This window comes from Rhinoraja longicauda, chromosome 1, assembly GCF_053455715.1.
Source record: "Rhinoraja longicauda isolate Sanriku21f chromosome 1, sRhiLon1.1, whole genome shotgun sequence".
NCBI lineage: Eukaryota > Metazoa > Chordata > Chondrichthyes > Rajiformes > Arhynchobatidae > Rhinoraja > Rhinoraja longicauda.
In genome coordinates this window covers 122,355,640-122,382,698 of record NC_135953.1, presented here as the reverse complement: position 1 = coordinate 122,382,698, position 27,059 = coordinate 122,355,640, and the positions used below count along the sequence as shown (strand labels likewise).

At 42.5% G+C, this 27,059-nt stretch overlaps 1 protein-coding gene across 1 annotated transcript in view; it reads left to right on the top strand.

Moving 5' to 3' along the window:
* The window catches only part of fhip1aa (FHF complex subunit HOOK interacting protein 1Aa), a 55,441-nt gene that overhangs the window by 15,667 nt on the left and 12,715 nt on the right, over nucleotides 1-27,059 (top strand). Inside the window, exons 3-9 of the mRNA XM_078405903.1 lie at nucleotides 243-401; nucleotides 1,494-1,580; nucleotides 5,149-5,316; nucleotides 9,807-9,886; nucleotides 13,601-13,794; nucleotides 15,325-16,386; nucleotides 25,624-25,802. Of these exons, the coding sequence (XP_078262029.1) occupies nucleotides 243-401; nucleotides 1,494-1,580; nucleotides 5,149-5,316; nucleotides 9,807-9,886; nucleotides 13,601-13,794; nucleotides 15,325-16,386; nucleotides 25,624-25,802 (1,929 nt within the window). The remainder of the gene's footprint in view (nucleotides 1-242; nucleotides 402-1,493; nucleotides 1,581-5,148; nucleotides 5,317-9,806; nucleotides 9,887-13,600; nucleotides 13,795-15,324; nucleotides 16,387-25,623; nucleotides 25,803-27,059) is intronic.

Here is a 27,059-nt window from a genome sequence, read left to right as displayed (position 1 = left end):
ATAAGTTTAAGAATGAAAAGAATCAGCAATTGATTGTGCATTTACCTCGCAATTACTTCTAGTTCGTATTAAAGCTTTTATATTTTAACTGCTTTGCTTTGCTTAACCTATAAAATATTTTCATCAGTTCTACTTTCATTTAAGACCTTTTGCAGCATTTGATAGTTTATATTCTGAGTGTCACTTCAGTGGCTTTTTATTGCTCATTCAGTGATCCGCTCACACTATTATTTGCCCCACAGGTGTTAGCCACAGGGTTGAGTGGTCTCTATTCTTCCCTGCCCACTAAATTGGAGGTGAGATCTGATGAGTGGCATTACCTGCAGCGAGAAGACTGGATGCATATTCCGGCACTGGTACAGTTTATGAACTCCCTGGAGTTCTGTAATGCGGTAATCCAGGTAAAGATATATTCAGCCCTTAGCATAAATACAGTGTCAACAATGTAGGGCGTTCACTTTTCAACTCATGAATGTTGTCTGATGTTCAGGCCATTTCACATTTCCTGCAAAATCAGTTTTTCAGCTTCCAGCTGAGATCTCCTGACAAAATAATTTGTTTTTGGTGCTAAATCTAATATTTTTCAGAACCTAAGATTGAGTAAAAGTTGGAATATAAATAGATAGCTCTCCTTCAGGGATGGAACCTATTTACCAAAACTTTTTTAATAATAACAGTGTTAAACTTTCTGTATCTGGAATATGGCGCATTTTGCAATAAATGAACTCTGCTGCATTTTACTGTTTTTGTGTAGAGATCACACTTTGGCATTGTCTCTTACTTGGGTGAGCGATCCATAAACTATTTGGCTCATAAAATTCGAGTAAATCGGAACGGTGCACATTTTATACGCATTGCCCTTTAGCCATCATACTTTCATATTTAAATATGATATTGATTCATATTCAATTGGTTAATTGGGCAAATCCATTAATTTTTCAAAAAGGAAAAGTCAAACAAAATTGCTCAAAATAAGGTAATAGATGAATTTAAGAAAACTTTTTTCAGTAATTGAATTAAATCTAAGCTTATAACTTCTAGCACTCTGGGACAGAATGTGATTTTGTGTTTGCCTCTGTGTTTTCTTTTGTTGAAAGCTATTTGTTTTACAATCTGTCTTATTTATTGTGTTTAGCTTTCTTACAACAATGAGCTTCAAAATCAATGTTTACACAATGCCATAAGATCTTTGCATGCATTGATTTTCTCCTACACAGTGCCACTTAACCACAAAACTATATCCAGCTCAATATTTGTCAAAGTCCCTACAGTAATGCTGAGAAATCCTTAGAATCTTTCCATCCCAATTCTCAAAAAAGCCCTACATCTCAACTGCATTTGCAGACAAAACTATCATTTGAAAGTAATCTTTTTCCAATAAACTTTTTTGGTGTTTACCTATTCTGTGCGGATTTGAAATAAAGACAGTCTGTTGTAAATATGTTTTGTGTTCCTTAATATTTTCTCTGACTTTGCAACCTTTGCTGATTTAGGTGGCTCATCCCTTGATACGCAATCAACTTGTGAACTATATCTACAATGGATTCCTTGTGCCAGTCATGGCTCCTGCACTTCATAAAGTTAGTAGGTTGTATGCTGTGAATTCCTATCCAAATTTTGTCATGATTAGCTATATTGGAGATTTGTGAAGTGTTTTAACTGCAACCTGAGTTGAATATGAAACTAAGCATTTGGCAGGACCTGAGACTTCGCTCACCTCTTTCACTGATGTTTTAACCTCCATAGAAATAATATTGAATGTATTCTAGCTTTATTGCCATTCTAAGCATTCAGAAAAAATATACTCCAAATGTTCTTGCTCGAGAACCACAGGGAAAAGGCAACCACAAGGACAAGGAACTGCTGACACTGCTGGAATTGTTTAGTTTCTTAGTTTAGTTTAGTTTATTACATTGTCATATGTACCCAGACACACTGGAAATCTTTTGTTTACGTGCTATTTAATCAAAACAAAGACGACACATGAACAGAATCAAGCTGCCCATAGTGCAAAGGTAAAGGATAAAGGGTACAACATTTAGTGTGAAGATGGAACCATGAAGTCCAATAAAGTTCAATTAAAATAAGTTCAAAGGTCTCCAATGAGGTAGACGGGAGGTCAGGACCACACTCTAATTGCTGAAAGGATGATGGAAGTTACCTGATAACAGCTGGGAAGAAACTGTTCCTGAATCTGGAGGTTTGTGTTTTCAAACTTCTGTATCCTCTGCCTGATGGGAGAAACACCATTGTAAAATCATCGTTGTAAAAACACCAGCTTTGAGAAGAACAGCTGAGAAAGATAAAATAGGAAACAAAGAGGCAGCAAACTCATTTTATTTCTCCCTTCCTAATCCAGATACATTGGAATGCTGTTATCATTATCTCACATCAGATAACTCAACACAAACCAGAGTACGACCTCACCCTAATCTGCTCTTGAAACATCAAGAAAGATTTTAAGGTTTGGTTTACAATTTACAGTGGTCAATTAATCTACCAACCTGCCTGCCTTCGGGATGTGGGAGAAACCAAGTATCTGAAAGAAATCCACACAGGAAGGGCATACGAACTTCACCTGGACAACTCCCGTGATAGTGTGGACCTCCAGATGAAGTTGAACAAGATAATCCACTCCACTATATGATTACAGATCCGCATGGCATTTATTCCTGCTCCAGAACTGTTTGCTCAGATGTTACTAGGAGTAACACTAGGCCATAGTGAGGCCCGCCGGAAATTGGAGGAGCAGCACCTCATATTTCGCCTAGGCTGTTTGCAGCCCGGTGGTATGAACGTCGACTTCTCCAACTTCAGATAGCTCCTCTGTCCCTCCCTTCCCCTCCTCCTTCCCAGATCTCCCTCTATCTTCCTGTCTCCACCTATATCCTTCCTTTGTCCCGCCCCCCTGACATCAGTCTGAAGAAGGGTCTCGACCCAAAACGTCACCCATTCCTTCTCTCCCGAGATGCTGCCTGACCTGCTGAGTTACTCCAGCATTTTGTGAATAAATCGATTTGTACCAGCATCTGCAGTTATTTTCTTATATTACTAGGAGTATGCTTGACACAATGATTATTAAGTCATATCCTTAGCCACTTACCCCCTTCATAGAATCGTACAGCATGGATGCAGGCCAATGGAGACAAAAGAAACTACGAATACTTAAATCTTGAGCAAAACATAAAATGCCCCACCCATGGGAAACTGAACAGTAATGAAGTCATGGTCAGAATGTCATGTGATCAAATCTCCAGGAAACCCTCAGCCATAGTGGCAACTAATGCTACCTGCGGATGTGTGACAAATTAATAGTCATCATGCAATGAGGTTTCATCTGGCTTGTTTTGTGGGTTTCAGCTTGTCGGGCAACATTGGATCCAGCAGTTTGCTTCAGTTAAATAGAATGCCTTACTACATTGCATTTTTTTCTCATGAAGATGAAAGCTTTGTGTGTCATTCAGGAAATGTTCTTTATTGAAGTCAACAAGTTAGATGGGAAAATAAGATCGCCTATCATGTACAGCAAAATACTTTGGGGAATTCTTATTTTTTTCGGTCTGCTATCAGATCTGGATGTTGGTCAGCACTGTAGGTGTTGGTGTGTCTTCTTTCCAAGAGCCCATACCCTTTTTCTGATTACGTTTAGAGAAATTGCTTTTCTGAAGTAAAAAGGGCACTTCTTTCTGATCAGTTTGTTTAGTAACAACCATCTGCAAAATCCTTTGCCTGAAAATTGTATTTCACTCTTATAAGTAATGTTAAATACGTAGCGCTAATGATACCAGGGGGTAGGTAAAAAAAAGTCACAAAATTGATACTCCCTCGCTTTAAGAAATTGTCATGTCCATGAAACAGTAGAACAAAAGCTACATATTAAAAGACAGCAGCTGGCTGCAGAACCTGCTGTGTGTCCAATCTATGGGTATGTCCTTTTATTCTGAGGATGTCCTCTAGTCCTAGGCTCTCCTACTACTTCTGCCCTTGGCCATTACACAAAGTGACGTCAGTCCTTGTCTACTTCTCTCCTTGGCTTTGGCTCTCCTTGGTCATCGTACAGAGTCATGGAGACTGCTCCTGGTAACGGAGTTGGTGCATTTATGTCCCACGCCACTCGTGGCTCTAAGCCACAGCTTGCCTTGGGATCATTGAAGCCTAAGAATGCAGCATCTTGGTTGCGATGCTATGATCTGAGTCATTGTTGCATATGGTGTAAAGATGATGAAAAGTTGGTGCTTATAAATACGGGCGCTCTTTATTCATGCATGGTTCCTGACTTAATGTGTGATTTACTCCTTGTTTTACTGTGAGTTACCGTTGTGACCTTTTGAATCAATTTTTGTCATAAAGTAAACAATGAGAGAATAAGAATGAATAAATGATACCTCGTGTGAGTCAATCACACTTGGAAATTCTGTTTCCAGTTTCCAATGGGGAAGACTTCAATACAAAGTGCGTGGAAATACTTAAAAACATCCACTAAATTATTTTTATGTTTAATCTATTGCAAAACACTAAATCAATCAAACTTGTATTTGCAGATTATTGTGAGTGTAATGCAATAGGTCAATTTTGATGAACCATATTTATTATATTCTTCATTCGGTTACATTGTTCTGTTGAACTTGACTGGAACGTGTTCCCCAGATGTTGACAAAATGCCTCTGTTGAGAGAGCTACTCAGACACCTGTGTCTGTGTTAGAAGCAAAATGGGATGGACTGACAATTTGACTTGTATGGAAATAAAAATCTGGAGACAGACACAAAATGTTGGAGTAACTCAGCGGGACAGGCAGCATCTCTGGATAGAAGGAATGGGTGACCTTTCATATCTGAAGAAGGGTCAGGACCCAAAACGTTACCCATTCCTTTTATCCAGAAATGCTGCCTGTCCCGCTGAGTTACTCCAGCATTTTGTGCCTATCTTCGGTGTAAGCCAGCAGCTGCAGTTCCTTCCTCCCTAAATATCTGGAGAGATGGCGGGAAGGCTGGCAGGTTGCTAGTTCTCGCTTTACCTCATCACACAAGGACGTGAAGCTATCCCATTGAGTTGTGAGGACTGTTTGCAATTCAGCGGTCTGCTGCGCAATGTACATGTTACCCTTTCTATTCCCATTGTCCTTGATGTGGCTTTACGATGATTTCAGACCACGGTGGAAGAGGTTATGACTACGACAGCGTACTTGGATCTGTTCCTCCGCAGCATCTCGGAGCCCGCAATGATGCAGACCTTCCTGAGTTTCATTCTGCTGCATGAATATGAGAATGTCTCGATTCTAGACACACTCGTCAGCCGAATTAACACCCCGTTTCGGGTAAGATCATTTTTAACACTGCTGTTGATTTATAGATGTAATGGTGCAACCAGCTGTTTGTCTTCCTTTCAACACAATTACTGCACAAAACCGCAGCAATAGTGAAGCCTGAAATTAGATGAACAATTCCAAGATTCTCTAGTAGCAAATTCACAAGTCCTATCACTCGTCTGTTTGACTTTGCCCTGCAAGGAGATAGTGGGGACAGTACATTGGTTTCAGTGTCAAGCTGGATAAGGGAAAATGTAGCCAGGTCTGTTGTCCTTGAATGTGTATGGTGGACAGAAAGTGTGTTCATTGTGTGCAGTTTTGGTTTCCTAATTTGTGGAAGGACATTCTTGCTATTGAAGGAGTGCAGCGTAGGTTTACCAAGTTAATTCCCGGGATGGCGGGACGGGCATATGATGAAAGCATGGGTCGACTGGGCTTATATTCACTGGAATTGAGAAGGATGAGAGGGAATCGTATAGAAACATATAAAATTCCTAAGGGATTGGGCAGGCTAGATGCAGGAAATTTTTTCCCGATGTTGGGGGAGTCCAGAACCAGGGGTCACAGTTTAAGAATAAGGGGTAGGCCATTTAGGACTGAGATGAGGAAAAACGTTTTCACCCAGAGAGTTGTGAATCTGTGGAATTCTCTGCCACAGAAGACAGTGGAGGCCAATTCACTAGATGTTTTCAAGAGAGAGTTAGATTTAGCTCTTAGGGTTAACCGAATCAAGGGATATGGGGAGAAAGCAGGAAAGAGGTACTGATTTTGGATCAGCCATGATCATATTGAATGGCTCGAAGGGCTGAATGGCCTACTCCTGCACCCCTGTTTTCTATGTTTCTATGTTTCATCCTGCACAAGGCAGAGGACAAAGTAATAACCATCTGAAGAATTCTTATTTTGCTTGCATACGTTACCGAAGCAAAAACTGCTGGAAATGTTCACCAGGTCAAATTGTTTCAGGTCCTTGATATTTCATCAGAGCAAAGATGGTGGAGGTGAACAACTTTCAGACAAATGTAGAGAGAGAGAGAGAAAAAGAAGAGCAAGATGTAACAAAAAGAGGAAGATCTGTGGTTGGATGGCTGGGTAAATAAGTGAAGATAATGATGATGCAAGACAAGATGATGTAATAGAGGAGATAAATTGTTTTAGCAGATTATCTTGAGAGGGGGTTTCCGGAATGCCAAATGAAATGTGTTCGTTCACATAACCATTGATTAGCTTATTCACTGACCAGAACAGGATGTAAAATTGCCTTCTCCCTAGACTGACTCCTCCACATATTGATCGGGAAAACCTATTCTTATACATTCTGTGAATTTGTCCTCCTCCTTATTACTGCTAATTTGCTGTCTTCAGTCAATGAGTGTTTTGAAATCTCCTGTGACTGTTACATTACCTTTATTTCATGCAGTTCCAATTTCCTGATTTATGGTGTGCCAAGTGGTGGTCAATAAATGACACCTACCAATGTTCTCTGCCTTTTGTTGTTTCTTAGCCTTGACCTAAATTGATTCTAATTTCTTGCCATTGTTTTGTATTCTTCACATTAATAGCACTAGAACAGCTCCATTTTCTTCTTAAGATAGAGACAAAATGCTGGAGTAACTCAGCAGTGGTACAGGCAGCATCTCTGGAGAAAAGGAATGGGTGACGGTTCAGGTTGAGACGCTTCTTCATTTTATTCTTGCCTATCCTTCATATCCTTGAATAATCAGTTCCCAGTTTCAGTTATCCTTCGTCAATAAAGCTATTGATTGTATCCCTTTAGTTCTATTCATTGTTCTGCCTTGTTGTGAATGCTGTAAGGATTTGGATGAAGCAGCATCGATTTTGGCATTTTAATATTTTTCCTTACCTTGACCCTATTTCATTGACTAATTTTTTTATCTTTTACTCCTTGCTTTGTCTCTCTCCTTCCTAAATTCTCTCTGAGGTTCTCAACGCTCTGCCCGTTTAGATTGGAACCTCACCGATAGCCTTTAAAACCTCCTGCAAGTATATTTTTGAGGCGCAACCCGTCCGATTTGCACGTCCCACTTGACCAATAAATGGTCCCAGTGTCTGAGATACCTAAAGCTATCCCAACATTTTCCATTCATTTTTTCCACCCACTCGTTTCTGTATTTTCAGCACACTGTACTGGGAGTAAATCTGAATTTACTACTTCTGAACTTCCTGCTTTTTAATCTCTCTTCAAGTTATCTAAATTTTCCAAACTGAATATGGGAAAATGTAGCCAGGTCTGCCCTTGCAGCCATAGTATTTATAGAGTTGGTCCAGTTGACCTACTCATTGGTGGTGACCTTTAGGGATTGGTACAGTGCCATTGAATGTCAAAGGTCAATGGTTAGACCATCTCTCTGGTTGAAACTGCATTGCCTGGCACATGTGCAGCACAAATGTTTTTTGTTGCTAATCAGCCTGTGCCTGAAAGTTGTTGAGGTCTTGTTGTGTGCAGATGTGGATTGTTTCATTAGCTTACATACTGCAAATGAAATTGAACATTGTTCAAACTTTCATCAATATCCCCACTTCTGACCGTACGATAGAAGGAAGGTAAATAATTAACCAGTTGAGGATGGGTGGCCTGAAGTTACAGTTCTGAGCAAACTCCTGCAGTGATTCTTGGAGATGATTAACCTCCAACAACCACACCATTGTCCTTTGAGCAAGGTGCTGCCATCAAAATGTTTACTCTCTTGATATCTATCGATTTCAGATGGACCAGAGCTCCTGAATGCAACCAATGCTGCCTTGATTTTCAGAGCAGCCACTTTCACGTAGTCTCTGTAATCCATTTCTTTGCTTCATCTTTGAAGCATGGTTCTGATGCGGCCGGTAGCTGAGTGGTCCTAGAAAAACCAAACTGGGCAACAGTAAACAGGGTATTGGTGAATAGGTGCCACTTGATGAATACTCTTAATTACATCTTCATTCACTTGTCTGATGATTGAGTGTAGAATAGACTTTTTTTTTAATGGGTTTGGTTTTATCCCTTTTTGTGTGTGTGGTTAGGGCACACCCAGGCAACTTTTTACATTAGGAAATTTAGGTGTAAAGTTGCTGGGTAGATATCAGTGTTGTGACTGTAATGAAACAGATTGGCTAGAAGCATGGTTAGTTCTAGATTGTAACTCTTCAACGCACCTAGGATGTTGTCTGGGTCCACAGACATTGTGTAATGTCATGAAGTTCTGAAAATGTGAAGGATGTGCTCAAATCATGGAAATGAAGGAGAGGATGAATCGTGACCATTTGAGGATTTAACACAGACAACTAGGTGATGTAGTTGGTTCCACTTTTTTGTTACTGCTTTATACAAAATGTAGCTAAAAGTCTGAAACTTCACTTCTTGATAGCATGGGACTCTAAATAGGTTATTCCAATTGGTGACATTCAGTGTTCTGAACTTTACTGTTTTGCCTACAGCCAATCAAAGTTTTCATTTATTCAGAATTTGCATGAGAAGGACTCGTAAAACAGCCGGAGTGGCATCTGTTCAAACATTTGCGACTGAGATATCAATAGTCTGCAAAAGGTTCTTGTGCTGAAACGTCACCCATCTATGTTCTCCTGGGATGCTACCTGACCTGCTGAGTTACTCCAGTACCTGTGTCCTTTTGCTTTTCAATAGAAAACATTGAAACGTACAAATATAGGAGTAGGCGTCGGTCATTTGGCCATTCAACTACACATTTATCCTGTTACACTGCCTCTCCCATGTATTTTCCCATTTACTTAATATCTACTTGCTTGAAGCCCATTTTGATTCCTGCTCAATACATAATCCCACACAGCTGCATGCCATCAGGAAACTTAACGATATTACGTTCGCTTTCTTCAGCCAAATTATTGATCTGTGTAGCTGGGGCTTAACTTCTGATCTTTGTGGTTACTTCACTAGTCACCATAATGCCATCCTGAAAGAGACCCACTTTGTCCTACTTTCTTTTTCCTGCCTGTTTTTAATTCCATGCCAGTTTATTACCCCCCCCCTCCCCTACAATTTGGTCTAATTTTCCGCACTGACCTCTTATTGTGGGATTTTAGCAATGGCCTTCTGAAATCCGACACCATATCCATTGGTTCCTCCTTATCTGTTCTTCAGTTACAGCTATTTTAAAAAAAACCTAGGCAGGTACATGGATAAAAAGGTTTGGAGGGAGTCAGGCAGAGGCAAGAGGGACCAGCTCAGTTCGGCAACTTTGTTGCATGGATGAGTTGGGCCAAAGGGCCTATTTTCATGCTACATAGCTCTATAACTCTTAGGTTGTCAAACATGATTCCCCTTTCATAAATCCATGATGACTTTGTTTAATTAATCTCATTGATATTTTCTTGTCACATTTTTGATGATGTCCCATTGTACATTTGTATGTATTAAAAGTTTTACTTTTCTCAGGCTAATCATAATCCCAAACCATCTTAATTTATGGAAATATCGGTCATGTTAATCAAAGTCTGATTTAAACATTTTTTTTTTCTCACAGTTATGTGTCGTTTCTCTGGCTCTATTCCGGACTCTCATCAGTCTGAACTGTGAGGATGTCATGCTGCAACTTGTCTTGAGGTAAGAAAATTCTAAATAAATAGAGATCTCATTAAGAAGAAATAACTGGCAAAAGGATCCTGATTTCAAACTGCTGGGTGAGACTCAGCCTAACACAATGTATTTTCATGAGATTAGACAATAGACAATAGACAATAGGTGCAGGAGTAGGCTATTCGACCCTTCGAGCCAGCACCACCATTCAATGTGATCATGGCTGATCATTTTCAATCAGTACCCTGTTCCTGCCTTCTCCCCATACCCCCTGACTCCGCTATCCTTAAGAGTTCTATCTAGCTCTCTCTTAAATGCATTCAGAGAACTGGCCTCCACTGCCTTCTGAGGCAGAGAATTCCACAGATTTACAACTCTCTGACTGAAAAAGTTTTTCCTCATCTCCGTTCTAAATGGCCCACCCCTTATTCTCAAACTGTGGCCCCTGGTTCTGGACTCCCCCAACATTGGGAACATGTTTCCTGCCTCTAACGTGTCCAACCCCTTAATAATCTTAATTACTTTTTCCACTCTGAGGCATTACATACGAACATGCTAAGACATTTAGAAAATAGGTGCAGGAGGATGCCATTTGGCCCTTCGTTGTGATCATGGCTGTTTTTGTTGAGTATCTAGGCAGTGAGCAGGCTAGGCAATGTTTGCAGCATTCCAGGAGTACAGGTCATCTGTAGCTTCCAGGGCCTGAGCTTATGCATTAATGACTGTAGTGTGCTGGTTTCATGACAGTCAGTCTGGTTGGTCTGCTTGTCCCATCAGGGAGTCACTAAAATATCAGACATCGTTATTCTTGATGAGAAACCCATTGCGTGAAGAACACATTCTTCTTCTAGTTTGCCCTTCCAGAAGCACATCCTCATTGATTTCCTTTAGTTTAGAGATACAGCGTGGAAACAGGCCCTATGGCCCACCGAGTTCGCACCAACCAGCAGTCCCTGCACATTACATCCTGCATACACTAGGGACAATTTACACATACACCAAGCCAATTAACTTACATACCTGTACATCTTTGGAGCGTGGGAGGAAACCGAAGATCTAAGAGAAAACACATGTGGTCACGGGGAGAACGTACAAACTCCATGCAGACAGCACCCGTAATCAGGATCGAACCCGAGTCTCCTGCGCTGCAAGTGCTGTAAGGCAGCAACTCTACCGCTGCGCCACCCTGTTGTGCCTCATTCAATGTGGCAATGTCAGTGAATCTGAATATGCCATCCGTGATAGTGAGTTTCAGGTTTGTTGCTGTTGGCTATGAGGTTCCAGCTTCTGAACTTAATTTTGCAGTAATAGTTGTCTGTGCAGGATTTCTTTTCCTGTGGGATAGTTTTTTCACTTCAGCCACTGTACACTGACGGTGAGATCTTGGCCCAAGAACTGCTCATTTAGGCTAAAATATATGGGGTTTTTTAAATCCTTCTTTCAGATGAGAAGGGGACAGGAATAGGTTATCAGGCTCTTCAAACCTGCTCTACCATTTAACAGGATCATGGCTGATCTACTTCAAGACCATTTTCCAGCACTGTCCCCATATCCATTAAATCTCTTAATGTCCAGAAATCTAATGATCTCTGTTTTGACTAAACATCACCAGTGAGTCTTCCCAGCCAACTGGTGTGGAGTATTCCAAAGCTCCACCAACCCCCTTGACGAGATAAGAATTCTCCGTAGTTTATGTATTTGGAGGCTGACGTGGGTACAAAGTAGCACAGAGAAAAATGGTGTTTGTGTTTCCACTTTGTTATTTTACTGGAGAATATTTTTATGGTGTATTGAGGGCTCTTCCATTTGTTCTTGGCCAAGACAATCAGTTCACAACTATTCAGATTAGCGTCTCAGGTTGCTTTAGGTTTGGTGACATTGTCTGTATTGTGGCATTGTTCCAGTTGTTGGTAACTTGGGTATTACATTGGTTTGGGTTTTCAATGTTACAACTTCTTCATGTGATTTTAGTGTCTTTTAGTCACTTTGAATATATCATCACGTCTTAGAATCCTGTTCACAGTGGAAAGTTTGGACCTAATGACAAATCACGTTGGGAAGCAGCAGGTCAGGTGTCTTGCTACCTGTTATGAGATCAGCATTAAAAAAGTTGTTTAAATTCTGATCAGCTGTTTTCTCCAGAATTTCCAAACTCCAATATTCCAGGCTACCTTCTGTTTACCCAATGCCTCCATTACGAATGTTCCAGTGATGGGTGATACCATTTATAGAGTAACAAAAATAATGATAAATAATAATTTTCCCTCGTCCTTCATTGATAACTGCGTTGATTGTGGCAAGATTGTGGAGGAGTGAGAACAAGTGACTGTAATCTGTTTGGACACACTTCCAGCATCATGTTAATGTGCTTTTCAGTTTATACATTTTAGTATGTTGCTATCCATTAACTTAATATTAACTGCAACCTTCATTGCCATCGTATGCATAATATTTGCTTAATACTGCAGCAAATATGTGGAGAAAAGTATATGGCATGGATTTCCAGCTGTCACTTTGCCAAGGGGTCACTAGGAACCCAGAAACTGTGTGAGCACTGGCAGAAATCCCTGCTGTACAGGGTAATTGTTGCCACCCAGTTATATTTGAAGTTTATTGTATTTAGAATACACAATGGATGGGTGGGGGGGGGGGGGGGGGGGGACTGGGGTGGCTTTGGAGGAGGAGAAATTGGACTGTGCTATGCCTTTTTATGATGTGCAAGATGAGGTATAAGAAGAACATTTCATGTGTTCAATGGTACCTGGGGCCAACCAAAACACACACTGTCCCCTGTACACGGTTGACATTTTTCCGTTAATTTGGATATTTATGGGTGATATCACACTTGCTCGAGGCCGACTCACTTTAGGTTTTTTACAATCTTGTGTATGTGGCCTCTCGCTCAATGCCAACAAAACCAAGGAACTAGACATTAACTTCAGAAAGGTAGACACAAAATGCTGGAGTAACTCAGCGGGTCAGGCAGCATCTCGGGTGAGAAGGAATGGGTGATGTTTCGGGTCGAGACCCTTCTTCAGACTGATGTCAGGGGAGGGGGCGGGACAAAGATAGAATGTAGTCGGAGACAGTGAGACTAGTGGGAGAACTGGGAAGGGGGGAGGGGCTAGAGAGAGAAAGCCCTGGCTGTCTGAAGTTAGAGAAGTCAATGCTCATACCGCTGGGGTGTAAACTACCCAAGCAAAATATGAGGTACTGTTTCTCCAATTTGCGCTGGGCCTCACTCTGAACTTCGGAAAGGTGAAGTCTGCAGATATCAGGCCAGTTTTCATTGATGAGTTGGCAGTAGAGAGAGTTGGCAATTTCAAATTCCTGTGCATTAACATCCCGGATGACCTGACCTGGCACATCAATGTTATAATGAAGATGGCGTGGCAGTGATCCAACTTTCTTTGAAGTTACAAAGGGATAGGGCACGTCAATGAATACTCTAACAAACTTCTACTGATGCTCTGTAGAAAGTATCCTGACTAGTTGCATCGTGGTCTAGTTTTGCAATTCCAACACACAAGAATGCAAGAGGGTGCAGAGAGTGATGGACATAGACCAGGTCAGGATGAATCAGAAGAAGGGTTCCGGTCTGAAAAGTTGTCTATCCGTTCCCTCCATGGATGCTGCCAGATCTGCTGAGTTACTCCAGCGCTTTGTGGTTTGATAAAGGTCACGCTAATACTAAACATAAAATTGTGATGTATGATTAACTAGGGGCCTTGGATTTTGCAGGTATCTAATACCATGTAATCACATGATGTTGAGCCAGCGTCAGGCGGTGAGGGAAAGAGACTGCTACTCCGTGTCTGCTGCCAAACTGCTCGCCTTGACACCATCCTCTTGTAGCTCTGGCATCAGCCTCATGCAGGCACAACCAGAAGGTGAAATCGTCCTGGCATCAGGTCAATCCCACACAATCACTGCAGGTAAGAATACATTTTTTGCTGTTTTGTTGTATTTGATCTCCTGCATTTGAAAAATGCAGGTTGGTATTCACTAATAGTATTTGGGTAAGAAGGAAATGCAGATGCTGGTTTAAACCGAAGATAGACACAAAAAAACTGGAGTTACTCAGCAGGACAGGCAGCATCTCTGGAGAGAAGGAATGGGTGATGTTTCGGGGCGAGATCCTTCTTTAGACTGGTTAGGGGTAAGGGAAATGAGAGATATAGACGATGATGTAGAGAGATAAAGAACAATGAATGAAAGATATGTAAAAAAGTAACGATGATAAAGGAAACAGGCCATTGTCAGCTGTTGGAGGGTAAAAATGAGAAGCTAGTGTGACTTGGTTGGGGGAGGGATAGAGAGAGAGAGGGAATGCCTGGGCTATCTGAAGTGAGAGCAATCGATATTCATACCACTGGGCTGTAAGCTGCCCAAGCGAAATTTGAGATGCTGTTCCTCCAATTTGCGTTTAGCCTCGCTCTGATAATGGAGGTGACCGAGGACAGAAAGGCCTGTGTAGGAATGGGAAGGAGAACTAAAGTGTCCAGCAACTGGGAGATCAGGTAGGTTCAGGCGGGCTGAACGAAGGTGTTCCGCGAAACGATCGCCCAGTCTGCTTTTGGTCTCGCCGATGTATAAGAGTCCACATCTTGAACAACAGATACAGTAGATAAGGTTGGAGGAGGTGCAAGTGAACCTCTGCCTAACCTGAAAGGACAGTCGGGGTCCCTGGACAGAGTCGAGAAAGGAGGTATAGCGACAGGTGTTGCATCTCTGCGGACACTGGGGAATGTACCTGGGAAGGGGGTGGGAAGGTTTGTCTTTGAGTAATCAGAAGGAGGTTTCTTTGCCAGATTAGGTCTGTTATTAGCGGTTTTCCTGGGTCAAGATTCAATGTTGATGACTCCCAGGTTTACTCCCACTCTTGTATATAACACTCTGCCCCAGATTGGGACAGGATATACCAAGGAATTGTGATGGAGGAGTCTGGAATGCTGTTCGTAAGTATAATCCTGTAAACTCGAGTTTGTCAGGCTGTCATGAAACTAGTCCCTGTGACGCCCCACCAAATGTAGACATATCTTCTCAGACAGACTTCTCAGGGCGGCAGGGTGGTGCCGCGCAAAGTCGCCCCTAATATGTAGGGAGTGAATGGGAATGTGGGATAACATAGAACTAGTGTGAATGGGTGATCGATGGTGAGCGTGGACTCAGTGGGCCGAAGGGCCTCTTTCCATGTTGAATCTCTAAAAAGCCAAGGCAAGTGGGCAATGTAGACTGCAGTAGCATCTAAACCGTATAGTTCCTCTATGACCAAGATGCTCCTAATAATATTAACTTCAACAAAACACAAAGTGTTGGAGGAACTCTGTGGGTGCAGCCTGTCCATCCTGTCACAGATGCTGCCTGACCCGCCGAGTCCGTCTAACACTATGTGTTTTGCTCAAGATTCCAGAAACGGCAGTTCCTTACGTCTGAATGTTAACTTCAATCCTCTTGTGTCTCAGGGTCTGATGGAACGGTGGCATGCACAGAAATCCCAGGGGATTGGGACCGACTCAGAAAACCACTGGATATCAGTTACCTGCATTACCTGTGGGAGGCTCGGGTTAACATTACTGCCTGCATGAGAAAATGTAGAGTGTGGTCTGCTCCTTACGACGGTGAAAATCCAGACCCTGAACTTTTTCCCCCTGCATCGTCAGAAGGCACCAGTAAACTCAGTAGCAAAGCACCAGTAAAAAGCCAGCACAATTCTGTCAGTAGGAGGAACCGGTCAAAGAGCAGTTCTGTCAAGGAAAAGGCACAGGTGGACTTGGAATGGGATGACAGCTACGATACCGGAATGTCCCCTGGGTCCGATGACGGCTCTTTGCAGCCCTATTTCCCTGCTGCAGTTAAACAAGGAACAGTGAACGGGGCACAACCAACTGCTCCTCCCAAACACATTCAGGAGATGAAGAAGAGTGCATTAATGCTCATCAGAGGGTCCTATATTGAGGAATCAGATTTCCACGACGATGTCATGGTTTATAGACTTTGTGCAGAAAAGGATGCGCAGGATAAGGTTGAAAGTCATGCTAAAAAGGCCAAAGCTTGCGAGAGGAGCACAGATCAGAAGGCACAGTTGAGTAATGGTCCTGTGAATCAGACAACGCAGAGCACACCAAAGGACCCAGTTTCTGAAAAACAAAGCCTTGGGAGTGCCAACCCTGAGCAGGGCACAGAAATGGAGCATTCTGGACAGGGACCTGCCCTTGGAGATCAGAACCAGGAAGACGGAGTTAACATTGAGTCCAAAGGCTCCAACCAGCATACCCTGAGCATGGAGACTGAAGATTTCCTCTCTCAGTATCATGATCTTCTTGCAAAACTAAACTATAATCCAAATGAATTGGTTGCATTGAACCTAAACGCTTCTGAACCCAGCACTCCAACAGAAGATGAAGATGATTTTGAGAAGTTCACTGTGGCACCACATTCTGACAACCTAACTTTTCCATTTGGTCCAAAAGCTCACTTAATGTTTTCCCATAATCCAGCTCAGATACACGGTGCTCCATTTACAGGTATGTAGACTTGTAGAAAAGAGTATCTGAATACAGATTTCCTATATTGTTATTTGGGCTTTGTTGATGCAATAGCCAATATTGGGGAGAGGTCATTTCAGTGATACAACAAATGAGTGTGGATTGGTGACCCAAGATTTTTTGAGGAAGAACCCATGGGTGTGGTAGCGAGTCTGGGTGAGAACATGGTTGTAGAGCAAGATAGCCATAGGAAAAACAGTGGGGGAGCAGTGAGAGAGGGTCTCAGAGAAGCCCCTTTAGAAAGAGGTGGAGTTGACCTGCTGAGTTACTCCATCGGTTTGTTGTTTGCATTAAGTTAGTGTAGATGCACGTGTTTGATTGTGTCACTGCACTCTTGCCTGACAGAATTGTGGCATCGAGCTCCCATCCACTGATCACCCACACGATTAACTTGAAAACAAAACTTTGATTGGTATTTCAGTTTAATAATCAGGGAAACCTATGCCATCTGAGCCATTAAATGGTGGTGGTGGGGAGCTGTCTGCAGTGGAATAGCACATAAAGGATTAAAAGGTCCTTTATCACGATTAATGCAGTTACATATATTATTCTGGTTAGTACTTATCTCAGAACCAACATCACTAAAACAGATAATCATTCCTGTTTGTGGGACATTACTGTGCTGGATGTTAATCTGCTGTCATATTTCCAACATTAAATCAATGACAATAGTTAATTGGCAATATAAGGAACGGCAGATACAGGTTTACAAAACAAAAGCACAGTGCTGGAGTAACTCTGGAGGATGTGGATAGACCTCGTTTCAGGTCAGGACTCTTCTTCAGACTCCACAATAGATAATTGGTTGGAAACTGTTTCATGATGTCCGGAGATCACGAAAAGTCCTTTATAAATGATCTTTCCTTCCATTTCTTTCTTCGTATTTATTATTTGAGTCACAGAGGTCAGATATATCTCAAATCAGAGAAAATAACATCAAACCACTCCAATGGAATTCTGTATTTTCCCAGCATTTACATGGTTCTGAACCAGAAGATAAAGGTTAGAATCAAACTGAGAATCAATACCTCAGAATAACAATGTCAATTCATTGGAAAAGTATGTGATCTCATTATCATTGTTTTTATTTTTATTTCAAGTTGAAAGTACATGCACGGTGCTCTTAAATACAGTCAAGTACTAGAGCTGTTTGTCCAGGAGATACTTAAAAGTAATGTTGTTCAGCATTATGTATTACAGTGTATGCTTGAGAGAAAGGAGTTATAATAAGGAGTTATCCGCCAGTCAAAATAGCTGCATACTGATGGGAAAGCAAAATGATGTAGATGCTCAAATCTGAAGTAAAACTACTCAGCAGGTTAGAGAGCTTCTGGAGACTGAGAGGTAATATTTTAGGTTGATGACTTTCTAATCAGAACTTCAGACTTTTAGATAAGTTAGACCATATGGTTTTTGCAGCCTTACTCGGGTGTTCTGATGCTTGGTGTGTTAGAATAACTCAAATATTGTTATAATACATCAGGAAATCTCAAAATGCCTCAGTCAATGGGTTGAACTTGAAGTGACTTGCTTCATAGAGAAAGACTAATGTGTGCACTAATGCATCCCAAACATCATATTAAACCAAATGCCAGATAATTCATTCTTGTACACAACAGACTGTTGCTCATCTGTGTATTCTGATTTAAAAAAATCTGAAGTTCTGATTAGAAAGTCATCAACCTAAAATATTACCTCTCGGTCTCCAAAAGCTCTCTAACCTGCTGAGTAGTTTTACTTCAGATTTGAGCATCTCCATCATTTTGCTTTCCCATCAGTATGCAGCTATTTTGACTGGACGATAACTTATTCTTCATCGCACAATACCATGAGATTTTGTGGGGCCACTAGAGAAAGTGGACTGTCTTATGTACAAAGATGGTGTTTGGTGTTATTACACATGGAGCTGAACTGTGATGTTTAACTTAAAATCTCTACTGACATTTTGAACATGCATACCTCTGCCTCTCTATGTGTAGTTGTTGAACCTACAACTATATTTCTGACTCTAAATCATCACCATACCTGCCCAGCAGCTAACCTAAGACCACCCCAATGCAACTGCTTTCTGTTAGTTGACTCATAACTATATCTATGCTGGTTGAGATTTTTGGGAGTATTGTCTTGGGAATGGATGTCGATGGGACAAGAACCGGCCTCTGCTTCCATGGATTTTGATCCTGTATGCACTTACGTAACTCCAGCTGGACATTGGTACAATGATAGCCGTAAAATATGAAAACAATTAAAAATGTTGGATTCCTGAAAGTGAGATTCTGGTGCTTTAGTTTGAGATTTCTCTGTAATACACCCTCAAATGGTGTGAGATTTCATTGTGATAGCCTGCATGCTACATAACTTGATAACAAAAGCTAGGAGTTGGACAGGAGGAGAAGCAGCTAAGGGACCGTGGGCCAGAAGCAGAAGTTGATAGGAAAGGACCGGTGCAACACCATAAGAGTTCTTATTCTACTGAACAAAGGAGGGAGACGTTGTCCAAACAAGAGATGTCCTTGCAGAGAGACAATTCTTGTGAACACCCTGCAAAATATTAAAAAGCTGGAGTAGCCCAGATGCCAATTGCTTGTTCCTTATGTGATGTTTGGCAGGCCCACCTACATCACGCATTACTGCTTAAAAGGTAATCCCACAATGTCTCTATGTTTCTTGATGAATGACATCTCAGCTTAATGCTCTCTGACCTCCATGCAGAATAGCCTTTCCACAGAGGAACTCTATACCCAGTTGTTAACATTGGTCAGAAGCTTTCTGCTTTGGGAAGATGATCAATGTTGGTGGTGGGTATGCACCATTGCAGCCCACTCCATGTAGTGTGATCAACATTGCAACATGTTGAAGGACTGACATTGAAGTCACACTTAATCGCTGATGAAAATTCTCTTATTGGATTCATGAGATTCAGTTACAGATATTTAACTACTTGATCCTACCAAGATATAAATTGGAAAATACTGATGAAGAAAGATCTTATTTTACTGCTTACACAAATCAGATGTGATCTCCATATTATTCCATCATCCTGCTCAAGGAATTGCTTTTGCTTCTGATTCACACCAACTCAGATGGTCGTGGAGACGCAAGGGGCTGCAGATGACCAGTTTCCTTGGGCACATTTTGAGTAGCTAGGCTTTTGTGAGGTGGCCTCATCTCTGCCTTCACAGATGCTGTCACCTGAACCAATGGTCATTGTGTGATGGGAATGTCATCAATCTTGCATAACGTCCGTGGGGATAAAGTGCTTTGAGAGGTTGGATATGGCGCACATCAACTCCTACTTTAGCAAGAACCTGGACCGACGACAATCTGCCTACTGCCACAATAGATCTACGGGGGATGCAATCTCGCCGGCTCCACTCTGCACTGGACCACTTGGATAATAAATCCTTATACGTCAAGCTTTGTGCATCGACTACAGCTCTGCATTCAACAGCATCCTTCCTCCCAAACTCGGGGAACTGGATCCTTTTGCAACTGGATCGTCAACTTCCTCATCAACGGAATACAATCGGTTAGAAGGATGAGAGGGGATCTTATCGAAACATATAAGATTATTAAGGGGTTGGACACGTTAGAGGCAGGAAACATGTTCCCAATGTTGGGGGAGTCCAGAACCAGGGGGGCACAGTTTAAGAATTAGGGGTAGGCCATTTAGAACGGAGATGAGGAAAAACTTTTTCAGCCAGTGAGTTGTAAATCTGTGGAATTCTCTGCCTCAGAAGGCAGTTGTGGCCAATTCTCTGAATGCATTCAAGAGAGAGCTAGATAGAGCTCTTAAGGATAGCGGAGTCAGGGGGTATGGGGAGAAGGCAGGAATGGGGTACTGATTGAGAATGATCAGCCATGATCACATTGAATGGTGGTGCTGGCTCGAAGGGCCGAATGGCCTACTCCTGCACCTATTGTCTATTGAATTGCCATCAACACTTCCTCCTCGATAACCATCAGCACGGGAACCTCAAGGCAGTGTACTCTGCCCCCTGCTCTACTCACTCTACACCCATGACTGTGCAGCTGGACACAGTTACAGCTCCATTTTGAAATTCAACCACTATACCACCATTGTTAGACAAATTACAGGTAATGATGAGTCAGTGTATGGGAGGGAGATCGATTGTCTGCTTGAATGATAACGGAAGAACAACCTTGCTCACAGCGTCAGTAAAACCAAGGAACTGATTATTGACTTTGGAAAAAGAAAGCTGAGGATCCAAAAATCGGTCTTCATAAATGGGTCGGTGGTGGAAAGAGTCAGCAACTTCAAGTTCTTGGGTATGCATATTGTCGAATATCTGTCCTGGACCCAGCTATCATTGATAAAGCACACCAATGCCTCTATTTCCTTGCATATTGTTGAATATCTGTCCTGGACCCAGCTATCATAGATAAAGCACACCAATGCCTCTGCTTCCTTAGACGATTGAGGAAATTCGGTATGTCGATGAATAATCTCTTGAACTTCTACAAGTGTACAGAAGGGAGCATACATCACGGCCTGGTTTTGTAACTTGAACACCCAGGAATGAAGATGGGGAGTTGCTGCCTGCAGCTCACTCACCATGATGTATCATGAGAAGTCATGAACTTGTTCAGGGTTCCTCATTCCTGAAGATGACAATTCAGAGGGCATCCTGCCATATTGTTCGTGCGATTGTCCGGCTGGGTCAACTGCCCCAGTGCAGAGGAGCTCTCTCCTGATATGTTGCTTACTAAGTTTGAATTTGAATTTTAGTTTATTGTCACCGTGAAAAGCTTTTGTTGCGTGCCAACCAGTCAGTGGAAAGACAATACATGATTACAATTAAGCCATCCAGTGTACAAATACATGATAAAGGGAAACACCCGAATAACATTTAGTACAGCATAAGGTCCAGTAAAGTCTGATCATTCATAGTCTGAAGGTATCCAATCAATCGTTCTCTTTTTTGGAATTTTACAGTAAATTTAGAAACCGAACACAGCACAGTCCCAAGTTCTTAAAACTTGCCCCTGAAATCTCAAATAAAACTTAATTAACTTCCAGCAGAGGTAACCAGCTTTAAATTGGCATTCATTCAGATCTATAAAACTGTTTGCCTTGTGCTTGCTCCACAGCAGTCATGTGTGGTTAAACCTTTCCCTCTCTAAAAACCGGAAATTATGTTAATTTGTTCCTTGAAGCGCGGTCCTTAGTTTCATCATTTCTAGCCTTTAAACAAAATACTGATTAAGTTAATCGCAGCACATGAAACTGGTGTTCAAATAGGCTTTTCATGACTGCTTGCTCTGTATTCAGTTCCATGAATCTGACCTGGTGCAGCTGGGCGTTTTGCCAGAGGAGCAGAGAAGTTCTGTGGTTCAAGCAGTCCAAATTTCTGGTATTGGTTTCTCAAGAACCAGTTAAGAGATTTAAAAATGACTTGCATTTTTGTAAAGGAGAATTTCACGATGGTTTCACTTGCATAATTTTTAAATTGTATTATTTTGGAAAGATAAATGCCTCTGTTGTAAATTGAAACAGTCATACCGACTTGTCCATGCCAAATCCAAAATCCAAATCCAAAATAGCTTTATTTGTCATTCGTTCAGAAAGAGATTACTTAGCCAGCAGTACAAAAAACACAAGACACAACCCCAACACAAATATCCATCACAGTGACTCCAAACACCACCTCACTGTGATGGAGGCCAAAAACTTCCCCTCTCTCTTCCCCCATGCCCCTCCCACATACAGACAACTCGACCCCTACCGAGGCGACTGACCCGCACAGCCCCCGCAAGGAGATGGAAAGTTCACGCGGCTGAGCCACACCGGGCGATGGAAAGTCCCGCGGCCGAGCCGCGCTGGAAAGTCCCGCGGCCGAGCTGCGCTGGGCGCTGTTCAGTCCCGTGGCCGCGCCGCACTGGGCGATAGAAGGCCCCGCGGCCGAGCCGCACCGGGCGATGGAAGGCCCCGCGGCCGAGCCGCTCCGGGCGATGGAAGGCCCCGCGGCCGCGCCGCACCGGGCGATGGAAGGCCCCGCGGCCGAGCCGCTCCGGGCGATGGAAGGCCCCTCGGCCGAGCCGCACCGGGCGATGGAAGGCCCCGCGGCCAAGCCGCACCGGGCGATGGAAGGCTTCGCAGCCGAGCCGCACCGGGCACTGTTCAGTCCCGCGGCCCCGCCGCACTGGGCGATGGAAGGCCCCGCGGCCGCGCCGCACCGGGCACTGTTCAGTCCCGCGGCCGAGCCGCGCCGGGCGATGGAAGGCCCCGCGGCCAAGACTCGCCCCGAGGAAGAGACCTAAAAAAAGAAAGATTTCCCCCACCCCCCCCCCCCCACATACACCCCCCCCCACACATACACCCCCCCCCACACATACACAACCAAAACAAAATACCCCAACACCAACACACAAACAAAAAAAGACAAAGGACAAACAGACTGCCAGCGAGCCGCAGCCGTTAGGCGCCGCCACACGTGACCACGATGCCCCATCTACGCTAGTCCCACCTGCCTGCTCTTGGCTCATATCCTTCTAAACTTTTCCTATCCATGTACCTGTCCAAGTATCTCCAAGTAATTGTCTTTAAATGTAGTAGACCATTTAAAACAATTTGGACCATTTTGTTTTGATTTAAAGGGTTTCAAAGGTCTTTTATTGTCACGTGTACCGATTAAGGTACAGTGATATGCGAAGTACCATACAGCCATACTGAAAAAGCAACCAGACACACAACTACATAAAAGTTAACATAAACATCCACCACAGCGGATTCCCACATTCCTCACTGTGATGGAAGGCAATAAAGTCTAATCTTCCCTCATTTTTATCCCGTGGTTGGGGCAGTCGAATCATCCGTCGTGGCGAACAAAGCTCCCGCAACGGTCGAAGCTTCCGCGTCGGGGCGATCGAAGCTCTCACGTCGGGGCTGTCAAAGCTCCTGCGTCTTGGAGTTCCCGATGTTGGTCTCTGACCAGATATTAAAGTCCGCAGGCACCCGCGGTGGACCTTAGAGGTCGATCCCTGGCAAAGGGATCGCGGGCACTGCAATGTTGGAGGTCCCGTAGGCTCCCCACGGTGGAGCTCTCAAAATCAGTCACCAGCAAAGGCCGCCAACTCCTCGATGTGCGGACGGAGATACGATATGGAAAAATATTGCATCTCCGTCGAGGGAAGAGATTAGAAAAGGTTTCCCCCAACTTTCTCCCCTAGCCCCCACATAAAACAAGCTAAAGAGCACTAAAAACATACATTTAACACATACTAAAAAACAACGAAGAAAGGGACAGACAGACTGTTGGCGAAACAATACTGCAAGTTTTCCCATAAATGTTTACTTTTTCAACTGTAAATTAAAAAATATTATATATTAACTACTGCTTCAAACAAAAATATAAAATACTGGAAATACTCTATGCAGAGTTAATGTTTCAGGTTGATGAGAGTTTATCAAAACATTGTAGAATGTGAAAACATTTATACAGAACATATTCTGCATTATTTTACATCTTCTGCTTATTTAGCTAACTATTGCCAACGTGGAACAATTGAATGCTTTGGATTTGCAAAATAGGTGACTGCCAGGTCAACATTTAGCTCAATCTAATCTCTCGTAATGTTCAACATGGTGAAGTTCCCGGGTGATCGGCGGAAGTAGGAATAATGACTAATTTAACCTTTTCTGTTCCTACTTCTCATCACAGAACCACTCAAACCGATGGTGGTAACAATTTAGAAACTAGCTGGATAGACAGAATTATAACTGGTATAGAAAAAATATTAAATTATAAAAACATATCATTAGGTAAAGCTAGGATAAAAACATTGACTGTTGTTTTTTGATGTGGGCAAACGTGAGGGCATCCTCTTCGAACCTAAAGAGGCTGGAAATAAATATATCACTGAATGGTTAAAAAGTTTGGGGGAGAGTTCCGAACATACTTCATCAAATGCTGGGAATAAGCACAGAAAATTGAATGTTGGTTTTTATATCAAGAAGATTGGAGAACACATAACAGAATGTCAAGCTCGTATCTAGACCACGTTACAACTGGGGTGCAATCCGTAGGAATATTTTATTGTTCATGGAGGGAGCATAGTGTAGATGTACAAGAATAATACTTAGACTACAGGGATGTCATTAAGTTGGAAAGGGTGTAGAAAAGATTCAGCAGGATGTGACCTGGACTTGTGGGCTTGAGTTAAAGGCAGAGGCTGGATCGGCTGGGACTTATTTCTTTGAAGCATAGGAGGTTGAGGGCTGACCTTACTGAAGTGTACAAAATCATGAGAGCCATTTTAAAGTGAACGCTCAGTCTTTTTCCCAAAGTAGAAGATTCTATATCCAGAGGCCTTAAGATGAGAGGTGAGAGATTTAAGAGGGACCTCGGGGACAACTTCATTCAGTGGATAGTCTGCATTTGGAACGAGCTGCCAGAGGAAATTATAGAAGCGGATATAATTACAACTTCCAAAAGATATTTGGACATATATATGGATATGATGCATCTAGTGGGATATGAGCCTAATGCAGACAATTAGGGCTAGTCGAGAATGCCAATTTGGTCGGAATGGGCAAGTTTGGCCAAAGGGCATGTTTTCTCGCTGTTTAGCTCTATAACTACGTGATTCGAAGTTAAATTATGAAGCAGATCTTCAGGTTAAAGTCCCTTCATCAGAGTTTATTAGAATGGATAGAGTACTGATGAAGATCTGATAACTGAAATATTACTGTCTCTCCCACACTTGCTGCCAGACATGTCATGTGGTTTATCCATTGTGTTGTTTCTTGCATTCTGATTTTGTGTTACACAAAGTAGGATTTATTCATGTAGAATTACAAACTGAGGAACATTTGATTGAAATTTCAGATATTAAAAGGATTGAATGGAGTAGTGAAAGAGAAACTATTTTGTGTAGAATTATGGGGTATGGTCCAAAAATGAGAACCAAACCTTTCAGAAGCAAAGTTAGGAAATAATTAAAATGCAAAGTGTGATGGAAATTTAGAATTCTATACTGCAAACATCAATTCATGTCAGATTAATGGCAATTTCAAACCAGGGATTAATAACCAATGATATAAATGTATATGGGGTAAGGCTAGTTAAATGGGAATTAGTTTATGGCTCAGTTGTGAAATGGGCTTAAGAGGCTTTTAGCTGACACCTGCATGTTCTTGGCATTAGCTGGATGTACTCTGTCTTCCTCCGACTCACTTTGCCTTTCTGATTACAGGACCATTCATTAGCGTTTTGTTATCAAAGACGGAGAATATGTTGGAAAATGAATTACATGTCAACTTGCTGCTCACCGGGATTATTGCACAACTGGCTTGCTATCCACAACCCCTCCTCCGTTCGTTCTTGCTCAACACTAACATGGTCTTTCAACCCAGTGTTCGCTCACTTTATCAGGTACAACAAACATATCTGTGCTCACCAGCATCTTACTGAGAATTAGCATTAAGAACATCAACTGTCTTTAAATCAAACACAATTGTTGGCTTTGACCTCATTTTGTATTAGTATCTTTCTCACTAATAGCGATTAAACCGCTTGGCATTAATCAAGCCCGAAGGTGCGGTTTATTCGGTTGTCAGGACATAACTTTGGATTTATGATCAGCAAACCCTAAACTTCTCAGGGACTTGAGATCAGGTCAGAACTGGGCTTTGGAACTATGTTGCCACTTGTAGATTCACTCCAGGTAAGTGCCATCAGGTGTGGAGATTGAAGCAACTAAGGTAGCTCACTGTTGACAGGAAATTTGGGGCCAAAAAAATCCATTTGCATTTTATGGGATGCCTGGATTTATTTAAAAAAATCTCTTTTGGTTATTTCAGTTCTGGAAATATATCAGTTTTTTTCCAAATAAATCAAAATGAGTGACTCTGCCTATTTTTGTTTCCAATATATACTGCTCCTTGAGTCTAGCCATGCTAGGTTTCTTGTCCTCGACCACTTAAATGTATTAATTCCAGCAGCAACTTTGTGCAAACTCCCATTCTCTGGGTATTACCAGAAAGCAAGTGAAACTTGGTGGTGCCTGCAATGGCTGCCTCGCCAACAGTCTGTCTTGTACTTTTCCTTCTTTGTTGTTTTTTAGTGTGTGTTAAATGGATGTTTTAGTGTTCTTTATCTTGTTTTATGTGGGGGAGGGGGGGGGGGGGCTGGGGAAAACCTTTTTTAATCTCTTACCTCGATGGAGATGCCATTTTTTTGTTTCTGTATCGTATCTCTGTCCGCACTGCGGCCTAACATCGAGGAGATGACGGCCTCTTGCTGGGGACTGACTTTGGGAGCTTCAACCACGGGAGCCTGCAGGACTTAACATCGTGGAGCTGGCGGTCCCTGTCGGGGATCGACCTCAAAAGCTCCGACCACAGGAACCTGCGGACTGAACATCATGGAGCTGGCATTTCCTGGTTAGGGACCGACATCTGGAGCTCCAACCACAGGAGCTTCGACCGCCCCGATCGCGGGAACTTCGATCGCCGGCTGCGGGAGCTTCGATCGTCCCGACTGGGGATGGTTCGACTGCCCCGACCCTGGGAGAATAAGGAGTGAAGAAGATTACACTTTATTGCCTTCCATCACAGTGAGGAATATGGGGAAACTGCTGTGGTGGATGTTTATGTTAACTTTTATGTAGCTGTGTGTCTTTTTGCTTTT